Genomic DNA, 24,548 nt, shown 5'->3' with positions numbered 1-24,548 from the left:
TGCTCTGGCCTTAATACCGGCTTTTTCTCTTCCAATTACAGCTGGATATGTGTCACTGTAGTGGTCAGTTGCGTAGTATATGGGGTGTGGATGTGCGATTTGCCGTCTGTCGCGATCCCAACACCACCCTCTGCTTCTCCAATGATGTTATGCGAAATTTTAAGGACTGAAAGACCAAATATTCAAGATCATTTTCAATTTTAGATATCTTAGCGACAGTGAATAATCCGCTTGCCAGTGACACATCTCATCCTTCCGGCTCCAGCCACAAGATTTTGACTCTACTTCATTTTCCGTCCCACGCTAACCCAAAACAGCCACCTCACCTCCAACATGAGCCGTCACCCATGACTGCAGCCCTCACTCGATCATCAAACCTGAGAAAGACAACTCTTATTGCGACCTCCCATTTGGGATTTCTTGGGCAGTGGCGTTTAGTATTATATCGCATCCATTTCGCCTGCCTGTTCCTTACGAGCTTTATTTCCAGCCTTTGGATTTGTGCACTTCCCACCGCGCACTTAGTCTCGTCGTTTGGAGCTTTTCCCCCCAAGCTCGAACAATTCAGCTAGCAGTCTAAACGTGGCGATTCTTGATACCTGGTAATAGGTATTTCTCCTAACGTTTCCTCCGTGCCTTCTTATGAGTTACATGGATTCTGCCGCGACTATCCCAGCATTCACAGTTGCAAGACCAGTGTCTAACAGATGTCGCAACCTGCGGATCTCACAGACTCGGGAATTGTTATGGCAGAGCAGAGCAGCCACGATGTGGTAAATCAGACCCTGTCGGGCGGCGAGCCTTCGCCTTCCGACGTTCCTGCGAGCACCAAAGACAAGATATCTGCTGGAGGGGACGTGGGGGAGACTCAACATACCACCGCAACAACACAGACGACGACGGAAACGAACGATCCACAAAACCAACCAGAGCCCAGTGCTTCCGACTCATCACTCACGAAGAATGAGACAGAAAACGATTCTGAACGACCATCGACAGTGAGTCTCTACACGAACGAATATGAAAGTGAATGCGCTACTGAATGCGTTATAGGAAAAGGATACCTCAAAGCAGGGGCCCGGGCCAGTCGCTTCGCGAGCACTCGAAATGAACGGAGTAGCCTCGGTGTCGGATGCAGGAGAGGATACGGCTTCTCAGGGTGGCTCGGAGTCGGATGCCAGTCGAACAGACGGTAAGCGTGCAGGCTCGAAGAAGCCAACAACGTTCAAACCGGTTTCTTTCGCCAAATTTTCCGTGCCAAAAGCTCCGGGAGCGCTTACTACAGCTAAGCCGTCTGATAAAGGTACAGACAACCTCATCTTCGTTCGATTAATTTGTCTACTAACTTGACATAGCCCCCTCGTCTTTGACTACGCCGTTGGGCGGGCCATTACAGAGCTCTCGCCCGCGCTTGGTGGCCAAGACGACCAGCAGCCTTCGTGACTCGCTCTCAAAGTCGGGAACAGGTGCAGGCAAGGCAGGTGGGGGTGGACCTGATCCAAATCAGGTCTGGAACAAGAACAGACGTAAGGCACTGCTTGTCCTTTCTCTCTAGAACAAACCCCTCTAACATCCGAGTTCTAAAGCCGTGCAACCTACGCCACCAAAGCATTTGACAGATGAAGAACTGAAGCAGCAATACGGAATTCACATGACTTCTCGCATACAAGAAGATGGTGGTGGGACCGAGGCGAAATGGGCCGATATCGATGACGACGAAGATGACTGGGCTCCTGAGACGATCGAATGGACTGACGGCACCAAGACGAGCCTTACTACTCATGCGGAGGCAGTACACACTTCCGGCCAAGATACTAAGACGGCGAACGAAGCGAAGGTCGATGTTCCTGCACCAGAGCAAGTCCCTGCCGTTAAAGAAGTGCCCAAAATCGTCACGAAGTCTACAACAACTATCGGACCCAATCCTACCGTTCTCAGGCTTGGCGCAAATGCGGAAAGGCAGGCGAAGGGCGCAACCATCTTGTCGAAAGGACCACATGACAAGGCGTCGTTGGCGTCCACAAGTCCAGCACCTCCATCTAAATCACCTTGGGCCCCACTGCCGCCAATGGAAAAGGTATCACCGGTTATGCCGCCTGTTCAAATTCAACCTCCCGGACGTGTTCCTGTCAAAGAACACCAAGTTACCGAACCTTCCACCGGAATTGTCCACCCAAAGGAGATTGCGGCGGATGACTTCAATCGGTCGTGGAAAGACACACACGCTGGAACAACTCGTGAATTGTACAACTCTAGATCGGGTCGCTATGAGCCTGTACCAGAGGTTAGGAAAGCACCGTGGCGAGCTGAGCAGCAAGGCTTCCGCCCTTCTTCACTATTACAGCGGCCGACACCAGGTGAGCAGGCAGGACCTGCGGAGCCTTCTCCAGCATTTCAAACTCATCGGACAAGTGGCCAAGATGCCGGGCATTGGACGCGTCGGCGAACTTCATCCAACGTCAGCGGAGGAAGTGGAGGCTTTGGACGTCGGATGTCGATCGGTCGCCCTGATGGGCCGCAGAGAACGTTTGAAGCAAGAAGGGGCTCGCAGGTCAATGGAATCATAGACCCGTCCCTTGCGAACAAAGAGTCGGTGCATCTGAAGGATGCATTTATTCACGAGGCTTCCTCTGCCCGCCATCCTCCAGGTCCAACATGGCCTCCACGAGCAGCTGCGGGTGCGCCTGACGCGTCTCAGCCATCAGTGCCCTCAGCTCCAGAAGCTCAGGATGCTACAGCGCAAGCKGCGAAGGAAGATCCCGTCGCGATGCAGGAACGTATTATGAAGGAAAAGCGACTTGAAGCTCGGCAGCGCAGGCTAGAGCAAGAAGAGAAAGAGGAAGCTGCAAAACGTGAAAGAATTCGACAGAAGTTGGAGGCCCTGGGTCCACCGCCCGAGAAACCAAAATCCAAACCCAGGGACTCTCTGGAAGGTGATAAAGCTGAAGCCAAGGCGTCCCTCACGCAAGCAGCACAATCCCCTCCTAAACCCCCGGTACCGGAACCAACTGGTGAACCGAAGCAATACGGGATGATGAAAGTCCATCATCCCGACACCGTCAAAAAGCTCGTCGCCGCGAATGAAAAAGAGAGAGCTGCTGAGCGGTCGGCTCCCACGGTCAATGCTCGGCGTCCTACTTCGCCCGCTCGCGATCTTAAACTCGAGGCTACTACAGGACCTCAGGAGCCTAGCGATTTCCGGCAGTCCCGTCTTTCTGAGAAATTGCCCGAATCAACAATTGAAGAGTCGAGTTCCCAATGGAAGAGTAATCTTGGGGCTTCGAGCTCATATTCCCCTTGGTCTTCGAATACTAAACTAGGAGCTGCCTCTTCTGCTATTGCGAATCCTTGGAAGCCTCTCAGCAACGATAAGACCCTGGGTAATGGCATATTTGATCAAACCCTCGGGGGCTTTCCATCGAGAGACATCTCCCTTCGTGGTCCTCTCGGCCTCGACCAACCTCCAATCTCTTCTGGCCCACAACCGTTTTCTGCCCCCTCTCGACCCCAACAGGAGCCTACGTCAATCTCTCCGTTGCCTTCTACCGATGTTCGACATGCGCAGTACGACTCTATGACCACGGTTGTCCGACCAGGGCCAATCGGGCCTCCAAGTGTACACCAGCCTCATTGGCAACAGGAATCACGTGTCACCGGTACTACCGGTTGGAATAATTTCCACGCAGTTGCTGCTAAACGTGAAGCGGAAGAGAATGAGAAGCTCCTAAATGAGATGAACACAATGCGTGATAGCCAGCCTTTGCATGTCACATTCAATGAAACATGGCGACAGGTTCGTACTGGCGACCAGAGTGGACAGAGGCAGGTTGTTGGCATTCATAGATCAACCGACACGTCAAGTTCGATCTCCAACCATCTGCCTGGTTTCGATCATCCTGTCGCGACTCTACCCTTCGCTGAGCCTCATGCTCGTCCACTGAGTAGTGTGCCAGTTCGCAGTTCTCGATTCTTCCCTCAGGCCACGGAGCAATATAAACGGCCAGCCTTTGAGGAAGATGAGCATTTCCGAAGCCCGTCTCCACCACCGCCAGAGGAACTATCGAGTCATCCAGTATATATGAGTGATTCTACCCGACCTTTGGTCCACCTTCCCGCCCCTAAGCCGATTGTCAAACTTCCCCCAAAAATCGTTGCACCACCGCCACCTCCGACATTTGCTTCTATGGTTGCTGCTCCCCCTCGCGTCCCAGCTCAAGCTCAACCCGTCTCAACCGCAACCTCCTGGCAGGAGAAGATCAACTGTCTTTTCGGCAAGAAGACGGTACATGAGAAGAAGAATGCTTTGGCAGTCACGTCAGCATCGAAAGAACCTCTCGATGTCCAGCTGCATATTGCCGCAGTGTCTGTATCTCTCCCCCAATTTGCTGAGAATATGACTCAAGTTGGCGACGGAATAGCCAGCGCCAAGCAAGTCGAAGAGGCCGAGGAGATCTTTGAGGATCGCGAAGCAGGTTCTTTACCTGTTGTTCGAGTTCCCAATGCTGCACCTCCAGCAGCTTGGCATGCTGCTCCAGCACCCTCGCAATCCCGGTTACGGTTCAAGAGTCTCAAGCCGATGCAAATTCACAGCATCGAGCCTTATCTTCTGAGCCTCAGTGACAGGGATTCATCTGGCAATTTTCGGGTGTCCATCCGCTTCCCCGGCGCTATCGCTGCGAAAACCGTGACTCTTCCAAAGAAGGCAGGGAGTCATAATCCTCGACAGCGCGGGCCCTCCACCTTCAAACCACGAAAGAATACAAAAGCTCGGGAAGGACCTGGAAACTCTAATACCAAGAAGACAACCACTGCGCAGCAGAACGGCAGCAGCGGCTCTTCGCCCCGGCATCAACCGCGGAATACAGCGTGGGCAGCGCGCACAATTAGCGGATCTCACTAAGCTGGTCCAGCTTATTCATGTAGAGGAATGCGCCTCTAGTCTTCGAATTACGTCTGTTAGCTCTGCCGTGGCAATTCTCGGGTTTCGGATATTCATTCAGCGGTTTCTTTCGGTATCTGGTGAGCAACGTCATGTGGGATATCGAACGGGTCTGCGTTTGCCTTGAACTTCTAGTACTCTTCTCAATGTCCTTTGCATCGTACATTATCCCCATCTTCTCCCTCATCAGTACTCGATTCGAAGTAACTCTCTTTTTCTTTGAGAGACACAACAATCACACATAACATTCTCTTCCTCATACACCCGACATCACTTCAACCTCGATTCTCAGTCGATCAGTCGATCTTCGTGCTACTTAATATGTATCATTCTCCATGCAGCTGTTCTATCACTTATTCTTCTAAGTCTTCCTGGTAATTCAGAAAAGGCATAAGACAGCTCCACGTATTATTTTCAGTGCCTGAATCAATGCAAGATGAAACAACCCACCACCAGTGCTGTATTCTAAGTTCAGCTATGTAGCTTTGTGCTCAACTTATGCATCTGATTCCTTGACTCGATCAGCTGCATTTCCAGGGCTTATAAGCGATACTAATTTAATCAGGTCAGCTATATGCTGCCTCTGGACTTACTGAGAGTTCGCACTAGCTCTTTGCATCGTGTAAAGTATATCTACATCTGTTGACTAACCGAACGAGGATGGCAGCGGAGAGAACCAAAAGATCACTATACTCTAGATGCTTTGCGAATTGATATCTGACAGAATGTGGTATTCGGACATAAGCCCGTCATCTAGCAAGTTGGAAGAGATAATACACAAATCGCTTGAAGGGACCATCTTTTCTCCACGGGACCCGAACGCCAGCCCAATGTCACCCACCAGTAGTAGACCCAAACACCGTTGCTTGAAAGACACAGTACAAAGAAAAGATTTCTTGGAACAACTAGGCTCACCAGTTCCACGTCCGGCTTGAAGCGGTGAACACGGGAGGTTTCCACTGAAGGCGTGCTGGGTCGATCTTGCGAGCTCCCTTGAGCTTCTCTTTTTCAAGACGCTTCTTGTGCTGTTCGACTACGTAGTCGGTGAGAACGATGACCCAGTTTCCTTTCTATGAAGTAGTCAGTTAACTGTTTCAAGCTTCAAGTGGGATGGGGTGGGAGCACATACATAGTACCGGAGCATATTCAGGACTACCAGAGTCTCATGGACGTCTTTCTCCGTCATCGAAGTTAATAGAGCGAGCTCATTCTCGCTGACTGTTTCTCGTCCAGGTTCCATAAGTATTTCGACGAGCGTTTCTCGCCAGTATTGACGGTAACCCAGTAGACCAAGGTCACTGAGTGGCTTTTCAGGAGAGCCGAGCTTTCCCTCGCGCTTGCTGAGCTCATAGCTGAAGGAGATAAGCAGCCGACCAAACCCACGCCGTTGGTACTGAGGTAGTGTCAAGATACAAGCCAAATTGTAGCCCTCCGCGGAATCCTTCTCCTTGGAGAAGTAGCCCACAAGATGGCAGCCTGACTCATCTCTCGTGCACATACAGTAGAAGAGGAAAGGGTCGACATCGTAGTATAGGGTTTTGTGATCAAGGAAGAGTTTGCTCAGCAGACAAAGGTTACGGCACCAGGTCCGCTGACGGCGGCCATCAACTTCGAAAAAAGAGATGTAGTCATCGCGGTATATCTCGTTGCCGGGAGGATGGACAAGCGTGCACTTGGTACGGTGGCGCTCAAAGGCACGTTTGTCGTCGAAATAGCTCAGACAGAACTCATCGATATAGACGATATCAACGTCTGAGAAGGAAGCGGGATACGGCGAGAAGTACCAGGGTTCAATGTCGTATTTGCCCATTTGGAGTCGATTCAAATTACGCACGCGATGGATTTCCGTTGGGTTCTGTGTCATACTACCGCTCGTTCGCAGTCGTTCGATCTCTTCTTCGCGCGACATGAGTCCTAACGCTCTCTCCTCTTCTTTGATGCTTTTGCCGTCAGTGAAACTGACGTCAAGCATTTCGACATCGTCAGACTCGGCTTTAGGGGTGCCGTCCGTTGAGATGGCCTCTGCAGTGATGATGGGCATATTGAGAGGAGTCCCGTCACGATTCTCTTTGCCACCTGCCTTGGACGGGCGTTGCGCCTTGCCAACGTTCACATTCTTGCCCGTGAGTAGATCTGGAGTTGCAGAGACATCACGGCTGTCGGCTCTCGCACGCTTCTGCACATTTTTGCTCGGCGCTTTGTTGCCAGCACCAGTCTTCTTCTTCTCTGGTTTCTCTGGCTGAGGCCACTCAACTTCGTGAGATAGGTCTAGTCGAGAAGCGTCAACCCATTCTAGTTGGATTCGTCAGATTGTCCCCTTTCAGATGCACAAGGACAGAAGTGTACTCACCATCTAAACGTTTGTTGAAATCGACATAGTGAACACTGTACATATCATCAGCATGAAAAACTCCGACACGACAAGAAGAGCTCAGGGTTGAGAAACGCACTAGAAGCTAGGACCATCTTTACGCTGCCTAATCGACAGAATTTCTGCTTTTCTCAACTCGCCATCCTATATCAATCCAAATATCAGCGACCACATTCACTGCCGTTCAATGATGTCACGTGATGAATATCGAACGATGCTGGAAGCAATGGAGAAACAACTGACCTTCTGGACCATCGCCTTAACACCGATCCTATCGCGATGATTAGTTTATGCGACCGATAAAAGTCATGTAGAAGACTCTAATAATAATTTTTCTCGAGTATCCAGCAGCAAGTTGTCAACTTACCGGATGGTGGTGAGGGTGGCAAAGCCCTTCTCAACAGGGTCGGGCGTCCCAGTGGCCTCCCCATGAGAATCCCGAACTCCCATGGTGATTCAGACCCAAATCTCAATAGTTTAGAGATGTCTCTGTGACAGAAAACCTGGTTTGGACGAAGTGCACKATGAAATATCTGATTCTTTCGCAGGAGTTGATGGAGGTTTGGTTCTGTGAAGCAGCCTGGGAGACCGCCTTTGAACCAGCCTTTTCGCTGTCCGCTTTTGGCAACCTCACAAATTTGAGGGAGTAACTAGAGCGCACAATCTGTCCATCACTGAGTAGAATTCAGGATTTGCTTGAATTTGGGTCTGATACTGAGCATATGTGAAGGGAGAGGTCCCAAAAAATACTTCTTACTACCATGAATTATGAACTGTCTAATAGTAAGAAAATCAGAATAGTGAACTAGTTTACATCCTAGGTATCATCGTTTCCTATGCCTTCAGTGCCACCCATTGACAACTGCCTCTGTCCCGGCAACAAGCTCATCCAGCTCCTCCTTTCTAATCCTGTACGTTTCTTGAGCTTCCCGTTCTCTCTTCAGAATGAAGGCAACGTCGTCACGGAGCTTCTCGAGCCTTCGCGAGATAGCCGATTCCTCGGAAATTTGTAGGGTCTGGAAAGCATTCAACTCATCCTTCGAGTTTTCTAGAGCAGAGCTGGCCTCGACAATCTTGGTTCGAAGGGTCTTCGCGCGGTTTTGATAGCCACCGTAGTGTAGCGCTAGCTTCTTCTCAAGCTTGTTTCCTCGTTCTGCGGTAGCCAGCAGGGAAGCCTGTACATTGTCGAAAGCGTCAATCATTCGCTGCTCTTGTCGGTACACATCCTCCTCTTCATCGTCGTCGGCATAGTTGGCGAGCCCTGGGAGGCTGTTGGAGTGCGCCGACGACCAACGATCATCAAAGCCTTGCAGCCATTCCTGTTGCCGATCAGACGAAGCAACTTCCGCTGCGATGGCTGCACGCGCTGATTCGATGAGTTCATCGCCAAGTCGCTCCAGTTTCCGTGCCTTGCCTTCAACCTTGCCATTGGGAAGGCGGAATTTTTGAGCGTCATTGGCAATCAACAGAGCTGCTTCCTTAGCAATCATGCCATTGATGGGATCGGTAACGTGTGAGGCACGCGCCATCAGAGCATCTATATCGAGAACACTTGGGCGTGGCAGTCCCCGCTGGTAGACTTGGGTCTGGCGTTTCAACTCAGCTTGCGCAGCTCTCTCCCGTGCCTCCCTCTCTCTCCGATCACGCTCCGCAGCATCCTCTTCAGAGATCTCCTCCGCAGCAGTTGGCTCTGCGGTCTCCGAGGGAAGTTCCTCGAGTTCCCATTCGGTTTCTTTAGGCTTCGGGAGCGCCGCCAATTTGCTACGAATGCCTTGACTGACAGCTTTCTGGTGCAATCTGATATCTCTCGGTGTGCTGCCAATCAACTGTCCGCCTTCCATCTGATTGAGCGCGAACTGATCTCTAGGGGTTCTGAGGGGTGTTGCCCCTGGCCCAATTCCACCATGCAATGGAGTCGCCCCCAACCCATTGGCTTGTCGGAAAGGAGTCGCCATTGGATTCGGCGTAACGATCTGTTGTCGCCGAGGGGCGATGCCATCAAAACCAGTAGAAGAACCTCCTTCGTGCAGAGGCGTATTCTCACCACCCAACAAAGATGATTGCGTTTCGGTAAGGGCTCTGATATTTCGGATCTCATTGGCAATATGATCCTCCTCTGGCGGAGCTCGTGGTGTCCTAATTGGCGTCCCTCCGACGATAGAAGTGTAGTTACCGATCAAACCTCGAGTTGTTTCTTCGTCCCCAGACATCTTACTGGCCCTGTCTCCGGCCATGCCCATTTTGATAATGTCCTCCATTTCGCTTTCGCTCACTTGAGGAGTTGGCAGGACAAGCGCTCGTCTCTTACTGCTCTGCTCAGCCTCGCGAATCTTCTGCATTTGGCCGGCCCTTGCGGCAGCAGCGAAAGCGGAGCTACCATTCTTGTCGTTCTTTCTCTTCTTCCTATCCGCGTCTTCTTCCTGATCCCCTTTTCGCTTGTTCGCAAGTTGTTGTTTTCGAGGATCAAACATTTCTCGCTGTCTTTCGTTTCGAGCTTCCTCTTCCATGGTATCGTAAAATCCAGGTGCGGCTGGCTTCTCAAATGGGATGTCCGCGTTATAGTCCATTTCCCCTTTCTTCCGGGTAACGACTTTGATATTGATGCCAGCATTTTTAAGTTCACGGCGTTTTTGCAGGACAGCGAGTCTTCGGGACTCTTCAAGTTGCCGTTCTCTAGCCTTGCGCTTCGCCTTCTTTCCTTGGGTGTTCGCCAAACGAGCCCGAGCTTCACTCAGCATTTCCTTCTCGTCTTCGTCGAGATCAATCGTGTCGGGACGAGCAGGTTTCGATTCCGGATCGGGATCTAATTCACCGGGTCTTCAAAATGTCAGCAAAGCGAACGTCCTTTCAATCAGTGCGACCTCATACCTTAGCCGTCTCACATCGTCCGCACTAGGCGCAGCCGCCTCGCCGCCAGAGGGACCTCCTAATCCCAGCTCATCGTTTTCCCGGGCCTCTGCTTCATCTAGCAGTTTCTGATAGCGTTCAAGGCATTGTGTTGCTGTCCTTCCGACGATAGGGGCGATTGTACGCCATTGTGTTGGCATCAACTTCGCCAGATGCAGCAGTTTCTCGTCTTCTTCCCTTGACCATTCGACCTTGCGAATACCAGGGTCCAACCACTCTACCCATCGTGCTTTGCATTGTTTAGGGGTCTTCCTCGCAAGGAGCGAAGAGACACGCGCCCATTGGTTCAGACCATACTTGGATACCTAGACGAAAGAAAGACGTGTCAGCTCACAGACTCTGGTCGTCCTCCGAGTGAAGTAGAACGCAAGACATACAGCCGCCCGGAGAACTTCATCCTCAATATTGGTCCTAATCACTCATTAGCCATGCTGAGCTCCTCATAATCGAAAGTGCAGATAGACTTACCAGACTCCTCCTTTGACAACGGGCATGGTGAATGTGGTCGCTCAGCGCGAACGATTTCCACCAAGAAATTTGTGTACTGATATACAACTAAAAGGATCGTCGAATTTCTCCGATGCAGTAAGTGAAACTGCGCTGGCCAGAGTCGATAGTAAATCGACGCGGGTCGGAAAGCGAGATTCAAGCAGGAAGGTCTTTAACTTGAGCGGCCACACCACTTACGCCGCAAGGAACATTAGCGCGGCAGCCGCCTTAGCGTCGCCCCCGCGATGCCACATTAGGTAAGCGGGTCCGGATTTTTGGAATTTCTTCAGATCGTTATCGCAGCGACAAAAAAGACACAAAACTACAAACTGACAATCTGAATTTGACTGCAAAGGGCTTCATAATGTCGGCCACAGTTGAAGCTCCAAGTCAATTCAAGCAACCTTCCCGTAAGGGCAAGAAGGCCTGGAGAAAAAATGTCGACGTTACGGAGGTCCAGGAAGGCCTTCGTCTTCTGAAAGATGAAGAAATCAAAGGGTATGTGCCTTCGAGTGGACTCTTATTAGAAAGCCTTTTCCAATCTTATGTGCTGATGTAATTCCTTCTTTACAGTGGTGTTCTAGCAGAAAAGCCTTCAGAAGAATTGTTCGTCATCGATAAGAAGGGCTCCGCCGAGATCAGAAATGCATACTTCAAAGAGCACAAGCCTCTGAAGGCCGATGAGATCCTAGCCCAGCGTTCTGCAATTCCTGCAGTCGATACCCGCAAACGTTTGAACTCGAAAGTCACAGACGGTGTAATCGAACCGAAATCCAAGAGGCACAAGAGCGATTGGGTCACCCGCAAGGAATGGCTGCGCTTGAAGCAGGTGGCCAAGGAAGCGAATCCGACTCAGAAGGCGGAAGGAAGCGAACTTTACGACCCTTGGGCGGATGCTGAAGACCAAACACCTGTTGAAGACCCTCAGTTTGATTACCTCGAGAAGCCCAAGCCCAAAGTTGCACCTCCGACGCTGAAGCAACCTCCAATTTCACTTGCCGCGAATGGAAAGCCAATCCCGGCTGTTCGTGCACCAGATGCTGGCATCAGTTACAACCCATCATTTGAGGATTGGGATCGTCTTCTACAAGAGAAGGGACAAGAAGCCGTAGAGGCTGAGAAGAAGCGCTTGGAAGAAGAGCGGAAGGAGCAAGAGAGGCAGCGCCTTATTGCCGAGGCGCAAAATGATGACGGCGAAGTCAAATCTGACGATGAGAGTGCCTGGGAGGGATTCGAAAGCGAATACGAGAAACCAGAGTGGCTGAACAAGAAGCGTCCAGCGCGGAAGACGAAGGCAGAGAGGAATAAGATCAAGAGGCGCAAGGAGGCCGAAAGGAAAGCTAGATGGGAAGCCAAGATGAAACAGAAGGAAGAGCAACTCGAGCAAGCGAAGGCTATTGCGGAACAGGTGCAGCAGAGACAACTCGAACCCAGCCAGGAGTCTGAAGATGATTCTTCCGAAGAGGGAGATGACGTCGCTTTGCGGCGTAAGCCATTGGGCAAAACCCGGTATGTTTTTCTTGATCTCGATTTCCAGATCTCACACATACTGACTTGGCAATAGTGTGCCCGAGAAACCGTTGGAGGTTGTACTCCCCGACGAACTACAAGACTCATTGCGTCTACTGAAGCCGGAAGGAAATCTGCTTGATGACCGCTTCCGCACGTTAATAGTGCAAGGAAAGCTGGAATCTCGCAAACCGGTGACACAGGCCAAGAAGGCAAAGAGGAAGCTGACGGAGAAGTGGACATACAAGGATTTCAAGGTCCCAGGATTGGAGATTTGATAACTGGGTTTTCTCTTTTTTTCCTTTTGCACTTCACAAAAGCGTGTTGCTATGGACTGGCTTTGCAATATAGAAATCATTCCACATTCTCAATCTCGCAAATCGACCTCAGTGACTCAAGCTACTGTTGTGACCCCAATGCTAGGTAAGATAGATCTGGTATCGGCTCTATAAGCCAATAGATCCACGGAGTGCATTATACCGTAGTGTTCGAGACTAAAACGGTTGCCTGAGTGGGGCCTAAGGTTGTCCAAATTTTTAGTGCATCTATCTAATCGCCGATTTTTTGGAGAAAGATCCGGAATGCTACAACCATACCCTTCTCAACACCACCTCCTCTTTCCTTCAGACCATCATGATGCTTTAGTATCACACACACCTTTGGCATGGACGTCAATAATCTTTCCAGTAATTGGAAGAAACTTCAGGAGACGCTGAGAAAACAAAGCGCTTCCTCGGCATCTAAGAAACGCAAGACATCAGACCGCGAGACTCAAAATGTTGCAATCAAGAAGCAGAAAACAGAGACAATAGAGCGCAAGAAGTCTTCAATAAAAAAGAGAAGAATGCCCGAGGGACAGGAGCATGGAGTGGATAGGAGCGCACAGGAATCTGTGGTGAAAACTATTTCCCGCAAAAGCTCTACTGCTACGATCTCCGAGAACTCACGGACTGAGTCCAAGCCAGCAAAAGTTAACGAGGGCCGTTCACCTACGTTAGTAATTTCTATCCTATATATATTATCTGCATCATCTAACCCCTCTTCAGCGCAGAAATAGGTAAATATGTCGCAATGGACTGCGAAATGGTGGGAGTCGGTCCCAACCCGGATAACGATTCTGCCCTCGCGCGTGTCAGTATTGTCAACTTTAACGGCGAACAAGTATATGATTCGTACGTCAGGCCCAAAGAGATGGTTACAGATTGGCGGACGCACGTGAGCGGCATTTCTCCCAAGCACATGGCGGAGGCTCGATCCCTCGAACAAGTCCAGAAGGACGTTGCAGAGATTCTTGACGGGCGAATACTCATTGGACATGCTGTGAGTAATGACTTGGATGCCCTTCTTCTGGGCCATCCCAAGCGCGACATCAGAGACACAAGCAAGCATCCTCCTTACCGAAAGATCGCTGGTGGCGGCTCTCCACGCCTGAAAATCCTGGCGTCTGAGTTCCTAGGCCTAAATATTCAGGACGGGGCGCACTCTAGTGTCGAAGATGCCAAGGCTACGATGCTCCTGTATAGACGAGATAAAGAGGCATTCGAGCGGGAGCATTTGAAGAAATGGCCAATTCGCGTCGTCGTCGACAAAAAGGAAAATGGCGAGGACCAGAAGAAGAAAAAGAAAAAGAAGAAGAAGCCTCGTAAGAGGTAGCGAAACCTCATAGCTGCAGTTAGAGACCTTATATACCCCTAGACCTTTGTCTCTTGTGTACATATCGCATCATCCATTATTTGAAGGACCAGCTTCGAATAATCGAATAACTCAGGAAAAACTTTTTTTTTTGATTTCTGATTGAACTCAGTATATGCCGCCGTCATTCTCATTTCCATCTTTAGTCCAGCATCGTTAAGTTTTTCCGCTGCTCTATACTACATTGAATCTGCAGCAATTTGACCGTTTTGGGATGGCGCATTTCCTATTACCTATCCACTTAACGCGGCCAACGCGTCGTGTCAGCTTGTTCCGAAGAACAACCACACTGGTACAGCAAAACATCCCTTCTAAAAATACAGGCATTGAACAACCGCAAACTAATTTTTAACTCCTCTTCTGGTTGCTTTGCAACCTGCACAAAGTACTCAAGACTTTGCGTCAGCTGGTCTAGAAATGTTTACCATCCAAGCACCTCAAAAACAGTCATCTGCAGCCGATAATGAGAAGTCGACGGAGAATTGCACCCCTAATATCCTTCCCTGTAGAATCCACCATGATGGGTTCGTTGAGACTCTAGAGCGTTACTGGAACCCTGTGTCCGATGAGAAAAGTAAGCATTGTGTTATGCACACGGAGTCAATTTTCCCTGGGTCTCTTTGTCTGTCTGCTAACATTGACGTAGATGAGAACCTACAGACTGCTTACTTCCGAGGACGCAAGCTTCGAGGCCGACGAGTTGCAATTCCGGAAGGCTACCAAGGTACGGCCTGCATCTGCTGACCTTCGGTAATACAATATTTAACCTGGCCCTACAGGAATAGTTGTGCAGCCTACTGATCGTGTTCTACCGCCTAAGAGAAGAGACACCGGATATGAGACCGAAAATATTCAAATCGAGCAAGAAGAGCCGACCAAGGTACTAGAAAAGCAGGCTACTTTTGACGAATTCATGGTTTGGGGCCATGAAGAGGTGCCGGCGGCCGATGATGCTTTCGTCAAGGGAGTCGAAGAATGGTTGAAGATGGCTGAAGCGGTATGCAGAGACAACCCGTTAATCAGACTTGTGGCTAAACTTCAACCTAGTTACATACACAACCCAGCGACACAAAGACAAGTTCCACTTGAATTCTCGGTGCTATTTGAGCTGGACCAATGGCTCATCACCACTCACCCGAGCCTGGGATGCAGGCCCAACTGCCTGAGCGGTCTGTTCTTGAGGCGCTGGCCGCTCAGTTACAAGTGCAATGAGCTATCTAAGCAACATCGTTCGAAGTAACGCCGAACTGCTAGTTCGAGTTCTTTTCACGTCGGTTAGCGGATATCCGGGTGCCAGACTAAGTACCGAGTCATGCGAAATGTTGCCCTTGAAAATCGGCCGCTCTCTTCGTGTTGACTTCTACTCAAGTCTTATGGAAGCAATGGACTGAAAACTGCAGCCCGGCAACGAGATTACACTGCTGAAATAAGGTGTCCACGCTGTATCGCTGGGAATGTGGCGTGACTGCCCTTATCTGCTAGGGTACAGTCATCGAGACTCTTCATTTTCAGTCTAATGGCCTTTCTACAGCATGTCCTATATAGAAATTTTACGATTCATACTGCAGATGTTACCTGCCTTCGTATTGATAAGATAAGCTTTGACCGCCTGATAAGTTCTGCCCGAACGATTTGGGGTAAAGACAACATTGAAATTCCCAACTGCTGTCATCACTGTTCCTATCATTAAGTGTCTCCTTCCAAATCACAATGCAGATTCTCGGCAGTGGTGAGCGGATTGACCCTGAGGCTTTAATTCCCAAGTTTGAAGTCGACAGACTTCTCAAGCAAGGTAAAAACTGTCTCCGCTCCAGATTTAAATTCAAAAAGCACGGTGTCCCCGATACAGTTCGCACCGTATACTGAATTGACCGCGTGTAACTGATTTGTGGAGCTTTATAGATCAAAATGGCCGCCGTATCGCCATACTCGGGTCTATTGACGGCAAGCAAGGCATCCTGGTTGCAGAACGAGCAGCGTTCGCAACCGAATCCCTTGAAGTCCTTAAGGCATTCCACGCCGCAATCAGCAGCGTGAACAATCTCGGCGACAATGACATATACCGGTGGTACTTGGCGACCTCAGGCGCAGGCCAGGATGAACAGCCGTTTCACGACCTCAAACTGAACCTCATCTGGCCTTGCACGGAAAAGCACATCAAAAAGTACTCGGATCAGCTACTACGCATGGTGACTGAGACGCCGGAGATCTACCGTGACTATGTGCGACCGTATATGAGCGCTCAACGGGAGGAAGGTAGACTGAACTGGGTCTTTAACATCCTTGAAGGCCGGACAGAGCAGGAGGACGTGATTCTCCGGGACGCGGGTGAGGGCCCCGATGATGGGTTCCTGATGCTCCCTGATCTCAACTGGGACAGAAAGACGATGAGCTCTTTGCATTTGCTCGCTCTCGTGCAACGGCGAGATATCTGGAGTTTGCGTGATCTCAAGAAGAAGCATATCCCTTGGTTACGGTATCTGAGGCAGAGGCTGCTTGAGGGAACAGTGAAGATGTACCCAGAATTGGAGCAGGACCAGCTCAAGCTATACGTTCATTGTAAGTATTATCCATTAGGGCTGCCCTGGTTTTGCCTGTGTCGATGTAATGTGTACTAATTGTGATGCTAGACCAACCGACTTACTACCACTTTCACATCCACGTGGTCAATGTCATGCTCGAGGCGGGTGCGACACAAGCAACAGGGAAAGCCTTCGGGCTGGAAAATCTCATTTCTCAATTGGAGACTCTCTCTGGGGACCAGGAGGCAAGCATTGCGGATGTCAGTTTGACATACTACCTCGGAGAGGCCAGCGAGCTGTGGACGAATGTCTTCTATCCGCTGAAGAACGGGTCGAAGCCAGCAATTGAGAACTGAGAGTGCGATTGGTCATGACTGATGATACTTAGAATTATGCTAGAGGTGTCGAACGTTTATGATATGAAGGAGAAATGACTATTATACTAGATAGTCTTCCGAGCAAATTCATTTACAACTGGCGCTTCCAAACACCTTTATGCTCCCAAAGAGCTGTATCTATTGAGTTCCTGAAATTGCGGGTAGATCTTTGTTCCTAGACAAGCCTAGTAGGTGGAAGCATGAGTTGACAGTTTTGTATGTATTTATTTCCTGAAACGGAATATCTCCAACCCCGCAAAGCGACGTCAATCACCCCTCACCGCGCAACCGTCAATTCCATCGTTTTACAAACCCCCAACGATCCTTCCTTAAACCTTTTCCGACAAACTCCGAGCTCAAATAGACCTGTAATCTACGAAACTTTTAATCAATCATCAGTTTTCAAGACAGCTCGACGCTCGACCCCCATCATGACAGAGCATGTGGATGTCCCCGACACAAACAAGGCCTTCGTGCCGCTTGGTAAGTATTATATCTCCAAGCTCATCAACGATCCAAAGTATAGATACTAATATCTTAGCAGAAAACAACCCAGAAGTCATGTCCCACCTTGTCCACCAACTGGGCCTCCCACCCTCCCTCGGCTTCACAGACGTCTACTCAATCGACGAGCCCGACCTCCTCGCCTTCGTCCCCCGCCCCTCACAAGCTCTTCTCCTCGTTTTCCCCGTCTCTCCATCCTACGAAGCCTCCCGCGTTGCTGAGGATGGTCCCTTACCCGAATACACCGGCTCCGGCCCCTCAGAGCCAGTAATGTGGTTCAAACAGACGATCCGCAACGCCTGCGGGCTGATCGGACTCCTGCACGCCGTTGCGAACGGTGAACCGCGCAAACATGTCATCCCTGGCTCCGATCTGGATAATCTCCTGCGCGAAGCAGAGCCGCTGGGTCCCATCGCCAGGGCGGATTTGCTCTATGAGAGTAAGGCGTTGGAGAGCGCGCATGCGGACGCCGCGCGGTTGGGGGATACGGCTGCGCCGCAGGCGGAGGATAACGTCGATTTGCATTTCGTGGCTTTTGTGAAGGGGTCTGATGGACGGCTGTGGGAGCTTGATGGGAGGAGGAAAGGGCCGTTGGAGAGGGGACGGTTGGCGGATGATGAGGATGCGTTGAGTGAGAGGGCGTTGGAGTTGGGGATCAGGAGGTTTCTGAAGACGGAGGCTGGGGGGGGTAATCCAGATCTGAGATTCAGTTTGGTCAGTCTGGGGCCTTCTTTCGATTGAGGCTGTTGACGAGGTTTAAATGGCGGTTGAAGTAGTTTATCGTTGCGTGGTATGTTACAAATGTGTGTACAGTTAGACAGATTGAAAGGCTGTTATGCCTCACCTACAGGCGTCTCGGGCGTTGGAACTGTCTTACCAAATTGTCAGATTCAGTGCATCATGGACATTCCGAAGCTGCATTTCGAATGGCAGATGAACCTTGAGATCACGGTAGCTACACAAGACATTTACAAGCGCATTGATTGCCTTATCTCCTAGAGTAAATAAAACCTTAGGCTTCAACCCACCAGTCTTCTGAATTGAACTTCAAAGCTTCATTCCCACACGCCCACCAGCCGGCAGTCAAATTACGCGCAAATACTTCCAACGCAGAGTACGCCACGCAAGTATCACCCACCGTCGGGTCAGCCGCTGACCTCGTAAAGAATACCTGCTCAAAAATCTCCTTAAGATTTGGCTTTCGAGAATGCACATCCGGGACGCCCGCGATGACCCTCCGCGTAATAGCATCAATCGCATCAGCTGGCGGATCCATTCTCCTTCCAATAACAAGGATCTCGTACGGCTTCCGCCATAGCCCGTCCAGCGGCGTGATCGGCTCGCCCTTCGTCGTCGTCTTGATCCACACCCATTCTTCGTACACTGACAACCCTGCTCCCTTAATGGCATCGTAGGCAACTCTACGTGCCTTTGGCGCGTTAGTTATCCATATTGCTGCGATGGATACACACCCCGGATTGTCCGATAGATGGATCTTCAGAATATCCCCTATGCGCTTGGACAGTAAGCCCATGTCAGAATATGCCTGTGTCTGATAATGCCCACTGCGACGAACGGAGCGGTTCGACCACGGCGGGTCGAGGAGGATCAAGTTGAATTTGCGGCCCGGAGATAGCCCCGGAATAGGGTATCCGCTCGCCTCGTCCTCTGCTGATAACGGCAGTGAGCACAGCAAGAACGTAGACAATGGCGGCGCGAAGAAGGCATGTCGACGGGCCGTCGTTACCTCGCAGCGCTCGGGTTCGGCCTCCGCCTTGCAGCGGACATCCAGCAACGCTTGCGCCGAAGACGTATTCCTAACCATGACGTTGCAAAGTTCCGCCATGGATCCGAACATATTCAATCCCGGCGACAGGATAACCGGCGGGCTAGTAGGAGCAGACACCCCCAGCGCATCATCCGCTGAGCATCCATCCTCGCACAAGGACGTTCTGCTCCAAGGTCCGTCTCGTTTTCTCTTCAGCTGCGTCTCTTCCTCTCGGACATTTCTCACGCGACACCAGTCTGCAGAGTCCGAGTGGGCCCCGCTAATCTCCTGCAATGCCCCCCGAACCAGAGGCTCAATGACCTCGGTCTGGAAGGCTCGTTCAGAGACCGGAATTCTACTGAGAACTCTAGCTCTTGCAGCATCCGACTTTGGCTCCGTAGATACTGCGTACGGCTTCTGTAGGGGGCTTGAAGATAAGAGATGACGTTTCCTGTGATTGTCTATCCCTGCACGGTAGGGATTGCACAGTGTGGCTCCCAACTGCACCGACGAAAGTTCCTGTGCGGACGCGATAGACGTCGGGATATCAATCAAGAAGATCGTTTTTTCTGCATTTTCGTAGAGGATGGAGTGTTGTGGCATCATCCCATGATGGTATCAGCTGGTTGTGGTTCCCAAGTGGGATGGCTGAACCGTTGTTGGAAGGGGAATCCGGGGCCTACGCAAAATCATTGCTTTTCAGAGCCCGCAGAGTCTTCATTATCAGCAACACCGAATTTGGGGGCAGTCACCATTGGTAGGGAACAAATACGGGAACTACACCGCATGCAGCGATGGAATATAAAGATTTTTCACATTTAAAGTGTCTTGATAGCGGCATAATGGTGCATCTTACTTGCTGTACAGGCGTTACAATTCTATACATGAAGATCACTCATGACTGCGTGTCACACATTCAAAAACTTATAAAAACCCTATATAAGCCCTCTGCCTCTGAGTGAGGCGTCAGAGCTCGCAAGGCAAGCAGCAGCAGTAGTCACCACGATGAAACTATATTTGACAAAACTGATCATGACCGCACCGTATGCTCGGATGACTGTCGTGATATCAAGACTCGTTGACCGAGTATGAGACCAGTATTCTCAAGCAGATACAAACTGCAATACTTTTCCACGTGTCGTTCCTCTTCCCCCTCCCCGAGACGTGCCAGCGTCAGTCTAGGTATGTAGGGTCGTTTCGCTCCAGAAAAGCAGGTATTCCGTTTTTGATTTATGCTGAAAACAAACAGGAAGAGATAAATTTGTACAAGGCGTAGACTTTCATCACAAAGTTGGTTCAGAGCGTCGAACATGCAAAATCAACGCTAAGCAACGCAGTTAGGTCATGCTCCATATTCACCATTCCGAGATGAACTTACACGTCCGCGACGTCCCCCAGCCGACTGTCCAGGGGCCTGAGGTGTTTGCGAATAGAATTGAGGAGGATACTGATACATCTGAGGCGTGCCCATGACAGGGCTGAACTGCTGAGGAGCAAAGGCCTGCTGGTTCAGCAATTGAGCGGGTGTTCCAGGCATAGGAGCAGACTGCCGAAGACCGTCCACGGACGGTGCTCCGGCTGGGTAGCCAAAGCTGGGGTTACCCAGAGTAGGATAAAGACCAGCCGGCGAGACGCCCCGAGATTGGGCGACTAGGTAAGCTTGATACTGCAGCTGCTGCTGAGTGAGAGGCATCAGGGGATCCTGGACAAACCCAGCACCATTCATACCAGCAAGTCCATTGAGAGAGTTGACTGCACCTGTTGGGCTCATACCATTGACAGCATTGATCGAGTAAGGGTCGAATGGCGTAGCGCTTGGTTGCTGCTCAGAAATGGACCTTGTGTTGTCCATGTTTTGAGCAAGAAGACCGGGCGCGAACTGTCCATTATACTGCCTATCCATGGTCGATTGTGCTTGCCGAGAAGTGGGACGATGCTGCTTATTTTCAGAATGACCTGAATGTTCACGCCCGTGATGATTGTCCCGAGCGCCTCCACGTGAAGATAGTCCAACCTCATCCATGAGGCGCTTGTAGCCTTGGTTGGGAGTCGCCTTCAATTTTGTGAGAACCTTTGCCACATTCTTCACGACTTCCGCGCGCATTGACTCGTCGAAGAAAGGCGTGGTCAAGACTTTGAAGATCAATGTGGCTCCAGAAGTCTGGTCACTCAAGATCTTCTCCAAGACCTCGTCCCCAGGGCTGAAGAACAATGCCCTTAAAACGATCTCGCGAGCCTCGGGCTCGTTGCGCTGATTAATCACTTTGAGCACGGTCAGGTAAGCGACCTTGTGAGTGCACAAATGGACCAGATGGGGAACAAGTCGTGGAGCAAGTACGGTACGGCGACGAGGGAACGTGCAGGTGTCAAGGAACCAAGTTAGCAGCAAGGCGCCGTTTGCATTTGTCGCGAGCTGTACGCTGTGAAGGGCAATGGCAGCCGCAAGCATCCGTTGCTGTTCTTTTGAGGCGTGGTGGCTTTCTAGACAGGCTCGCATGGCTCGAGCGCCGAACCGTCCCTGAGCGACCTCCCACATACGGCTTAGCATGGTCTCGAAAATGAAGTCATTGTACGGAGTGCCGAAACGTAGGCAGCATTGTAAGACGTAATTGCCGTATTGGTCAAGGAAAAGCGGTACTGTGTAGGGGCGAAGAGCATCAACAATCAACTTCATCTGCGTGGGTGTCTTAGCGACATCGATGATCTTCTGAGCAGCCCAGGTACCATTCTTGTGAACACCTATCTCAGCGAAATGAGGAGCAATGGGAACGAGCATCTGTTCTTTAGTCTGCTCTGAGCAGTACTCAAAGAGTTTCTGGACGACAGTATTGCCCAAATAATCGGAAGACAGTTCCGCAATCTCCGGGAGCATTGCGACTGCAGTGTCCTCAATTTCCTGAATTGAACAAGCGCCGTTGTCGATCCTCTTGCGGATGTCTCGAAGACGTGGAGCATCAAACATCCTGGTCTGGCTGGGTTCAGGAATTGAAGGGATCTCGTCTTCAAAAGCTTGATATGCGATGGCTCGCTGAATAGCAGCAGTGATATTGAGTGCATCATCATCGGTGGCGCCAAACTCCTTGACTATCTGGATCATTTCCGGTTGAAGGTCGGGTAGGGCAGGAATTTGGGGTGCAGACGTGCCCACAGCGTCAGGCTTGTCCAGGCCGTCGGCAATACCAGACTTGAAATTTGGGTCAGGAGTGGGTGAAGACTGCACGCCGTTAGCTCCAGGGGTGCCAGATGCAGAGCTGCCAGGGACTTTGGCATAGCCGATCCGAACGGGGCCTGCCCCTGGAAAGATCTCCTTGCCGTTAAGCAATGATTTGGCTTGCACGGCGCTTTCCAGGCGTTCAAAGTTGACAAAGCCGCAGTTCTTGTGCGTCAGAACACGAGTAGACTCAATCTTGCCATACATGCCAAAGATCGCCTCCAGCGACGTGACAGTCGTGGAAACTGGGATACTGCCAATCCACAAGGCTCGCGTGGGCCCATCTTGGTTGCTTTCGTCAGTGGTCTCTCCGCTCGCGCGAAGACCCAGATTATGACCACCATTACCTCCAAGGTTCATCATCTGTACGGCTTCGGATAGCTCATCGTATTCACCAGTCTCGGCGATATGAAGATCGGCGGCGCTGAAGCTGTTTTCGAGGCGAGACGGAGTGGCAAGATAGTTGCGAATTGAAGATCTCTGGGGAGGAGCTTCTAACACACCGGCCGTTCTTGCTCGCGGCCGGTTGACCGAGGCGTGGTTGGCGAATGCTTGCACAGCGAGATTATGTTGATGAATCTGGGCCTGGGTTGCAGCCAGTTGAGCAGCTGTCGCTGCGGCAGAAGGGGTGACGGTGCCAGAGGGGATTTGAGAATAGCGAGTGGCATACTCAAGATCCTCATCGTCTGCGTATTTCTCCTTGGCATTGACAGAATAAGATCGGAATCGGTTGTTATTTTTCATCATAGCCAGTTCAGCAAGCAGTGGCGGCAACGCAGATGCCTGTTGCTGTTGTTCTTGTTGCTGCAGGAGAACATCGACAGAGGGTCTTAGAAGGTTGGCTCGTGCTTGTTGGGGGGTCTCCGCGAGTCCCAAGTAGTCCAGAGTCTTCACATCGGTATCCGCGAGGCCGTCTCTCGAAAATGAGGATTGACTGGGTGATGCAGGACCCTCCGAAGACCGGATACTGGTCAGAGTGGTCGCTCGATCACGCGCACTCGACCAGTTCGTGGAGAACAAAGAAGGCCCAAAAGGACTAGATGATGCAAGGTAATTCGTCCTCTGCGGCATTGAGCCAGCTCGAAGACGCGAGAGGGTGCCTGGGTTGCTTGCACCGACAGTAGTTGCGGCCCTTGCGCTTGTGTCGATGCCAGACACGCCTGGAGGACGGAAGGGGCTTGTGGATGGTGTAGGCCGAGAGGTCTGGGATATGAAGGTCTGTTGAAGGTTCGCTTCGTTCAAAACGCCAACAGGCGAAAAACGTGAAGGAACAGTGCCAGCTCTGGCACGCCTGGCGGGACCATTAATCGATCCGGTAGTCGTAGGTATCAAGTCAGGAAACCCTTCCTGGCTAGGAGACTCGGGGATATTTTCGCGCAACGGGGTCGAGTGGCCACTAGTAGGGGGGCCCCAAATACTCGGCGAAACGCCTTCTTCCGCTTGGATTTCTCGCGCACTGAGTACAGAGAAGAAGAATGATCAATACAGAGCACACGTCGTAAGAATGAGGTCCCGAAATTTTGGCAACTTACCGTTTCGAGTATAAGCGAGCGCCAAGCTCATGAGAAGGGGATCCAGCCCCTAGCCTTGCGCCTCCAATTGATCCCCCTGCGTTACCAAGACCATTTGCAGGCCCAAATGCAGATTTGACAGCGGCAGATGCGGACAAGTCGCTAGGGGAACTGCGCCCCGTAGAAGTCCCAGACATCGGTTGGGAGGTTGGGATATAATTGAGGTTCATGTGACCCTCCGGTCGAGAGACAGGTAGCATTATATATTATGACCCTCTACCTCAAGAAGGCGAGCTGCTTTTTCCAAGATGCAAAGCCGGTAATATACGTAGGCAAAAATGTACCGGAGTGACTGAGTATGACGGAAAGTAATTTCTCAGTTGGGGATCTGAGTCGAAGGAACCATGGGGCACAACGTAAAGTTTCGGATACTCGTACAGATACTGACAAAAGGGCGTCGTTGATCCTCGTGAAGTAACAAGATCGACAATTGACCCGCAGAGCGCAAAGTTAGCTCAGATTGAACACGCTGGAGAACGTTGTCCGTGGCGGGGTCAGATTTGGGTTGCTTTTGTCGCAGGAGAGATTCGTAAGCTTCGCACAGTAGCCGAGAGTTCGGAGAACGAGACAATATACGCGATGAATATCAATATGGCCCAAATGTAGCCGTCTATAAAATGCGTAGACGATAGCAGCTGCTAACTGACGGATGTCTTGGAAAGCCAAGCTGCCACGGTTTGCTGATATA

The 24,548-nt window shown here is 50.9% G+C and overlaps 10 protein-coding genes across 10 annotated transcripts; 6 read left to right on the top strand and 4 right to left on the bottom strand.

The window, feature by feature from the left end:
* Window positions 1-707: 707 nt before the first annotated feature.
* Asppvi_001099 (uncharacterized protein) lies at window positions 708-4,900 on the top strand (the record flags this gene model as incomplete). The annotated part of the gene is made up of 4 exons (XM_043297402.1): window positions 708-998; window positions 1,054-1,303; window positions 1,356-1,526; window positions 1,587-4,900. 4 exons carry the CDS (start codon window positions 708-710, stop codon window positions 4,898-4,900), a joined length of 4,026 nt encoding a protein of 1,341 aa, XP_043153337.1.
* Window positions 4,901-5,850: 950 nt separating this feature from the next.
* On the bottom strand, window positions 5,851-7,760 carry Asppvi_001098 (NuA4 histone acetyltransferase complex catalytic subunit ESA1; the record flags this gene model as incomplete). Its single annotated transcript, XM_043297401.1, has 6 exons — window positions 5,851-6,009; window positions 6,069-7,231; window positions 7,290-7,324; window positions 7,390-7,454; window positions 7,554-7,581; window positions 7,678-7,760. The coding sequence occupies 6 exons, from the start codon at window positions 7,758-7,760 to the stop codon at window positions 5,851-5,853; spliced, it is 1,533 nt and encodes a 510-aa protein (XP_043153336.1).
* Window positions 7,761-8,152: 392 nt separating this feature from the next.
* cef1 (putative cell division control protein (Cdc5)) lies at window positions 8,153-10,711 on the bottom strand (the record flags this gene model as incomplete). The annotated part of the gene is made up of 4 exons (XM_043297400.1): window positions 8,153-10,127; window positions 10,179-10,522; window positions 10,595-10,628; window positions 10,686-10,711. 4 exons carry the CDS (start codon window positions 10,709-10,711, stop codon window positions 8,153-8,155), a joined length of 2,379 nt encoding a protein of 792 aa, XP_043153335.1.
* Window positions 10,712-11,070: 359 nt separating this feature from the next.
* Asppvi_001096 (ribosome biogenesis protein NOP53) lies at window positions 11,071-12,493 on the top strand (the record flags this gene model as incomplete). Its single annotated transcript, XM_043297399.1, has 3 exons — window positions 11,071-11,204; window positions 11,280-12,215; window positions 12,271-12,493. The coding sequence occupies 3 exons, from the start codon at window positions 11,071-11,073 to the stop codon at window positions 12,491-12,493; spliced, it is 1,293 nt and encodes a 430-aa protein (XP_043153334.1).
* Window positions 12,494-12,879: 386 nt separating this feature from the next.
* On the top strand, window positions 12,880-13,868 carry rex4 (putative 3'-5' exonuclease; the record flags this gene model as incomplete). The annotated part of the gene is made up of 2 exons (XM_043297398.1): window positions 12,880-13,208; window positions 13,262-13,868. 2 exons carry the CDS (start codon window positions 12,880-12,882, stop codon window positions 13,866-13,868), a joined length of 936 nt encoding a protein of 311 aa, XP_043153333.1.
* Window positions 13,869-14,324: 456 nt separating this feature from the next.
* On the top strand, window positions 14,325-14,996 carry Asppvi_001094 (ribonuclease H2 subunit C; the record flags this gene model as incomplete). The annotated part of the gene is made up of 4 exons (XM_043297397.1): window positions 14,325-14,481; window positions 14,554-14,631; window positions 14,687-14,904; window positions 14,955-14,996. 4 exons carry the CDS (start codon window positions 14,325-14,327, stop codon window positions 14,994-14,996), a joined length of 495 nt encoding a protein of 164 aa, XP_043153332.1.
* Window positions 14,997-15,617: 621 nt separating this feature from the next.
* Asppvi_001093 (putative mRNA decapping hydrolase) lies at window positions 15,618-16,785 on the top strand (the record flags this gene model as incomplete). The annotated part of the gene is made up of 3 exons (XM_043297396.1): window positions 15,618-15,699; window positions 15,810-16,466; window positions 16,538-16,785. 3 exons carry the CDS (start codon window positions 15,618-15,620, stop codon window positions 16,783-16,785), a joined length of 987 nt encoding a protein of 328 aa, XP_043153331.1.
* A 452-nt stretch (window positions 16,786-17,237) lies between these two features.
* Asppvi_001092 (ubiquitin carboxyl-terminal hydrolase) lies at window positions 17,238-18,051 on the top strand (the record flags this gene model as incomplete). Its single annotated transcript, XM_043297395.1, has 2 exons — window positions 17,238-17,289; window positions 17,351-18,051. 2 exons carry the CDS (start codon window positions 17,238-17,240, stop codon window positions 18,049-18,051), a joined length of 753 nt encoding a protein of 250 aa, XP_043153330.1.
* Window positions 18,052-18,322: 271 nt separating this feature from the next.
* Asppvi_001091 (MT-A70 family) lies at window positions 18,323-19,681 on the bottom strand (the record flags this gene model as incomplete). The annotated part of the gene is made up of 1 exon (XM_043297394.1): window positions 18,323-19,681. One exon carries the CDS (start codon window positions 19,679-19,681, stop codon window positions 18,323-18,325), a length of 1,359 nt encoding a protein of 452 aa, XP_043153329.1.
* Window positions 19,682-20,396: 715 nt separating this feature from the next.
* Asppvi_001090 (putative RNA binding protein Jsn1) lies at window positions 20,397-24,060 on the bottom strand (the record flags this gene model as incomplete). The annotated part of the gene is made up of 3 exons (XM_043297393.1): window positions 20,397-20,402; window positions 20,457-23,745; window positions 23,822-24,060. The coding sequence occupies 3 exons, from the start codon at window positions 24,058-24,060 to the stop codon at window positions 20,397-20,399; spliced, it is 3,534 nt and encodes a 1,177-aa protein (XP_043153328.1).
* Window positions 24,061-24,548: the final 488 nt, after the last annotated feature.

The sequence above is a fragment of the Aspergillus pseudoviridinutans genome (genome assembly GCF_018340605.1).
Source record: "Aspergillus pseudoviridinutans IFM 55266 DNA, scaffold_1, whole genome shotgun sequence".
Lineage (NCBI taxonomy): Eukaryota > Fungi > Ascomycota > Eurotiomycetes > Eurotiales > Aspergillaceae > Aspergillus > Aspergillus pseudoviridinutans.
Note: the sequence above shows the minus strand (reverse complement) of the source record. Positions and strands in the feature narration are given on the sequence as shown.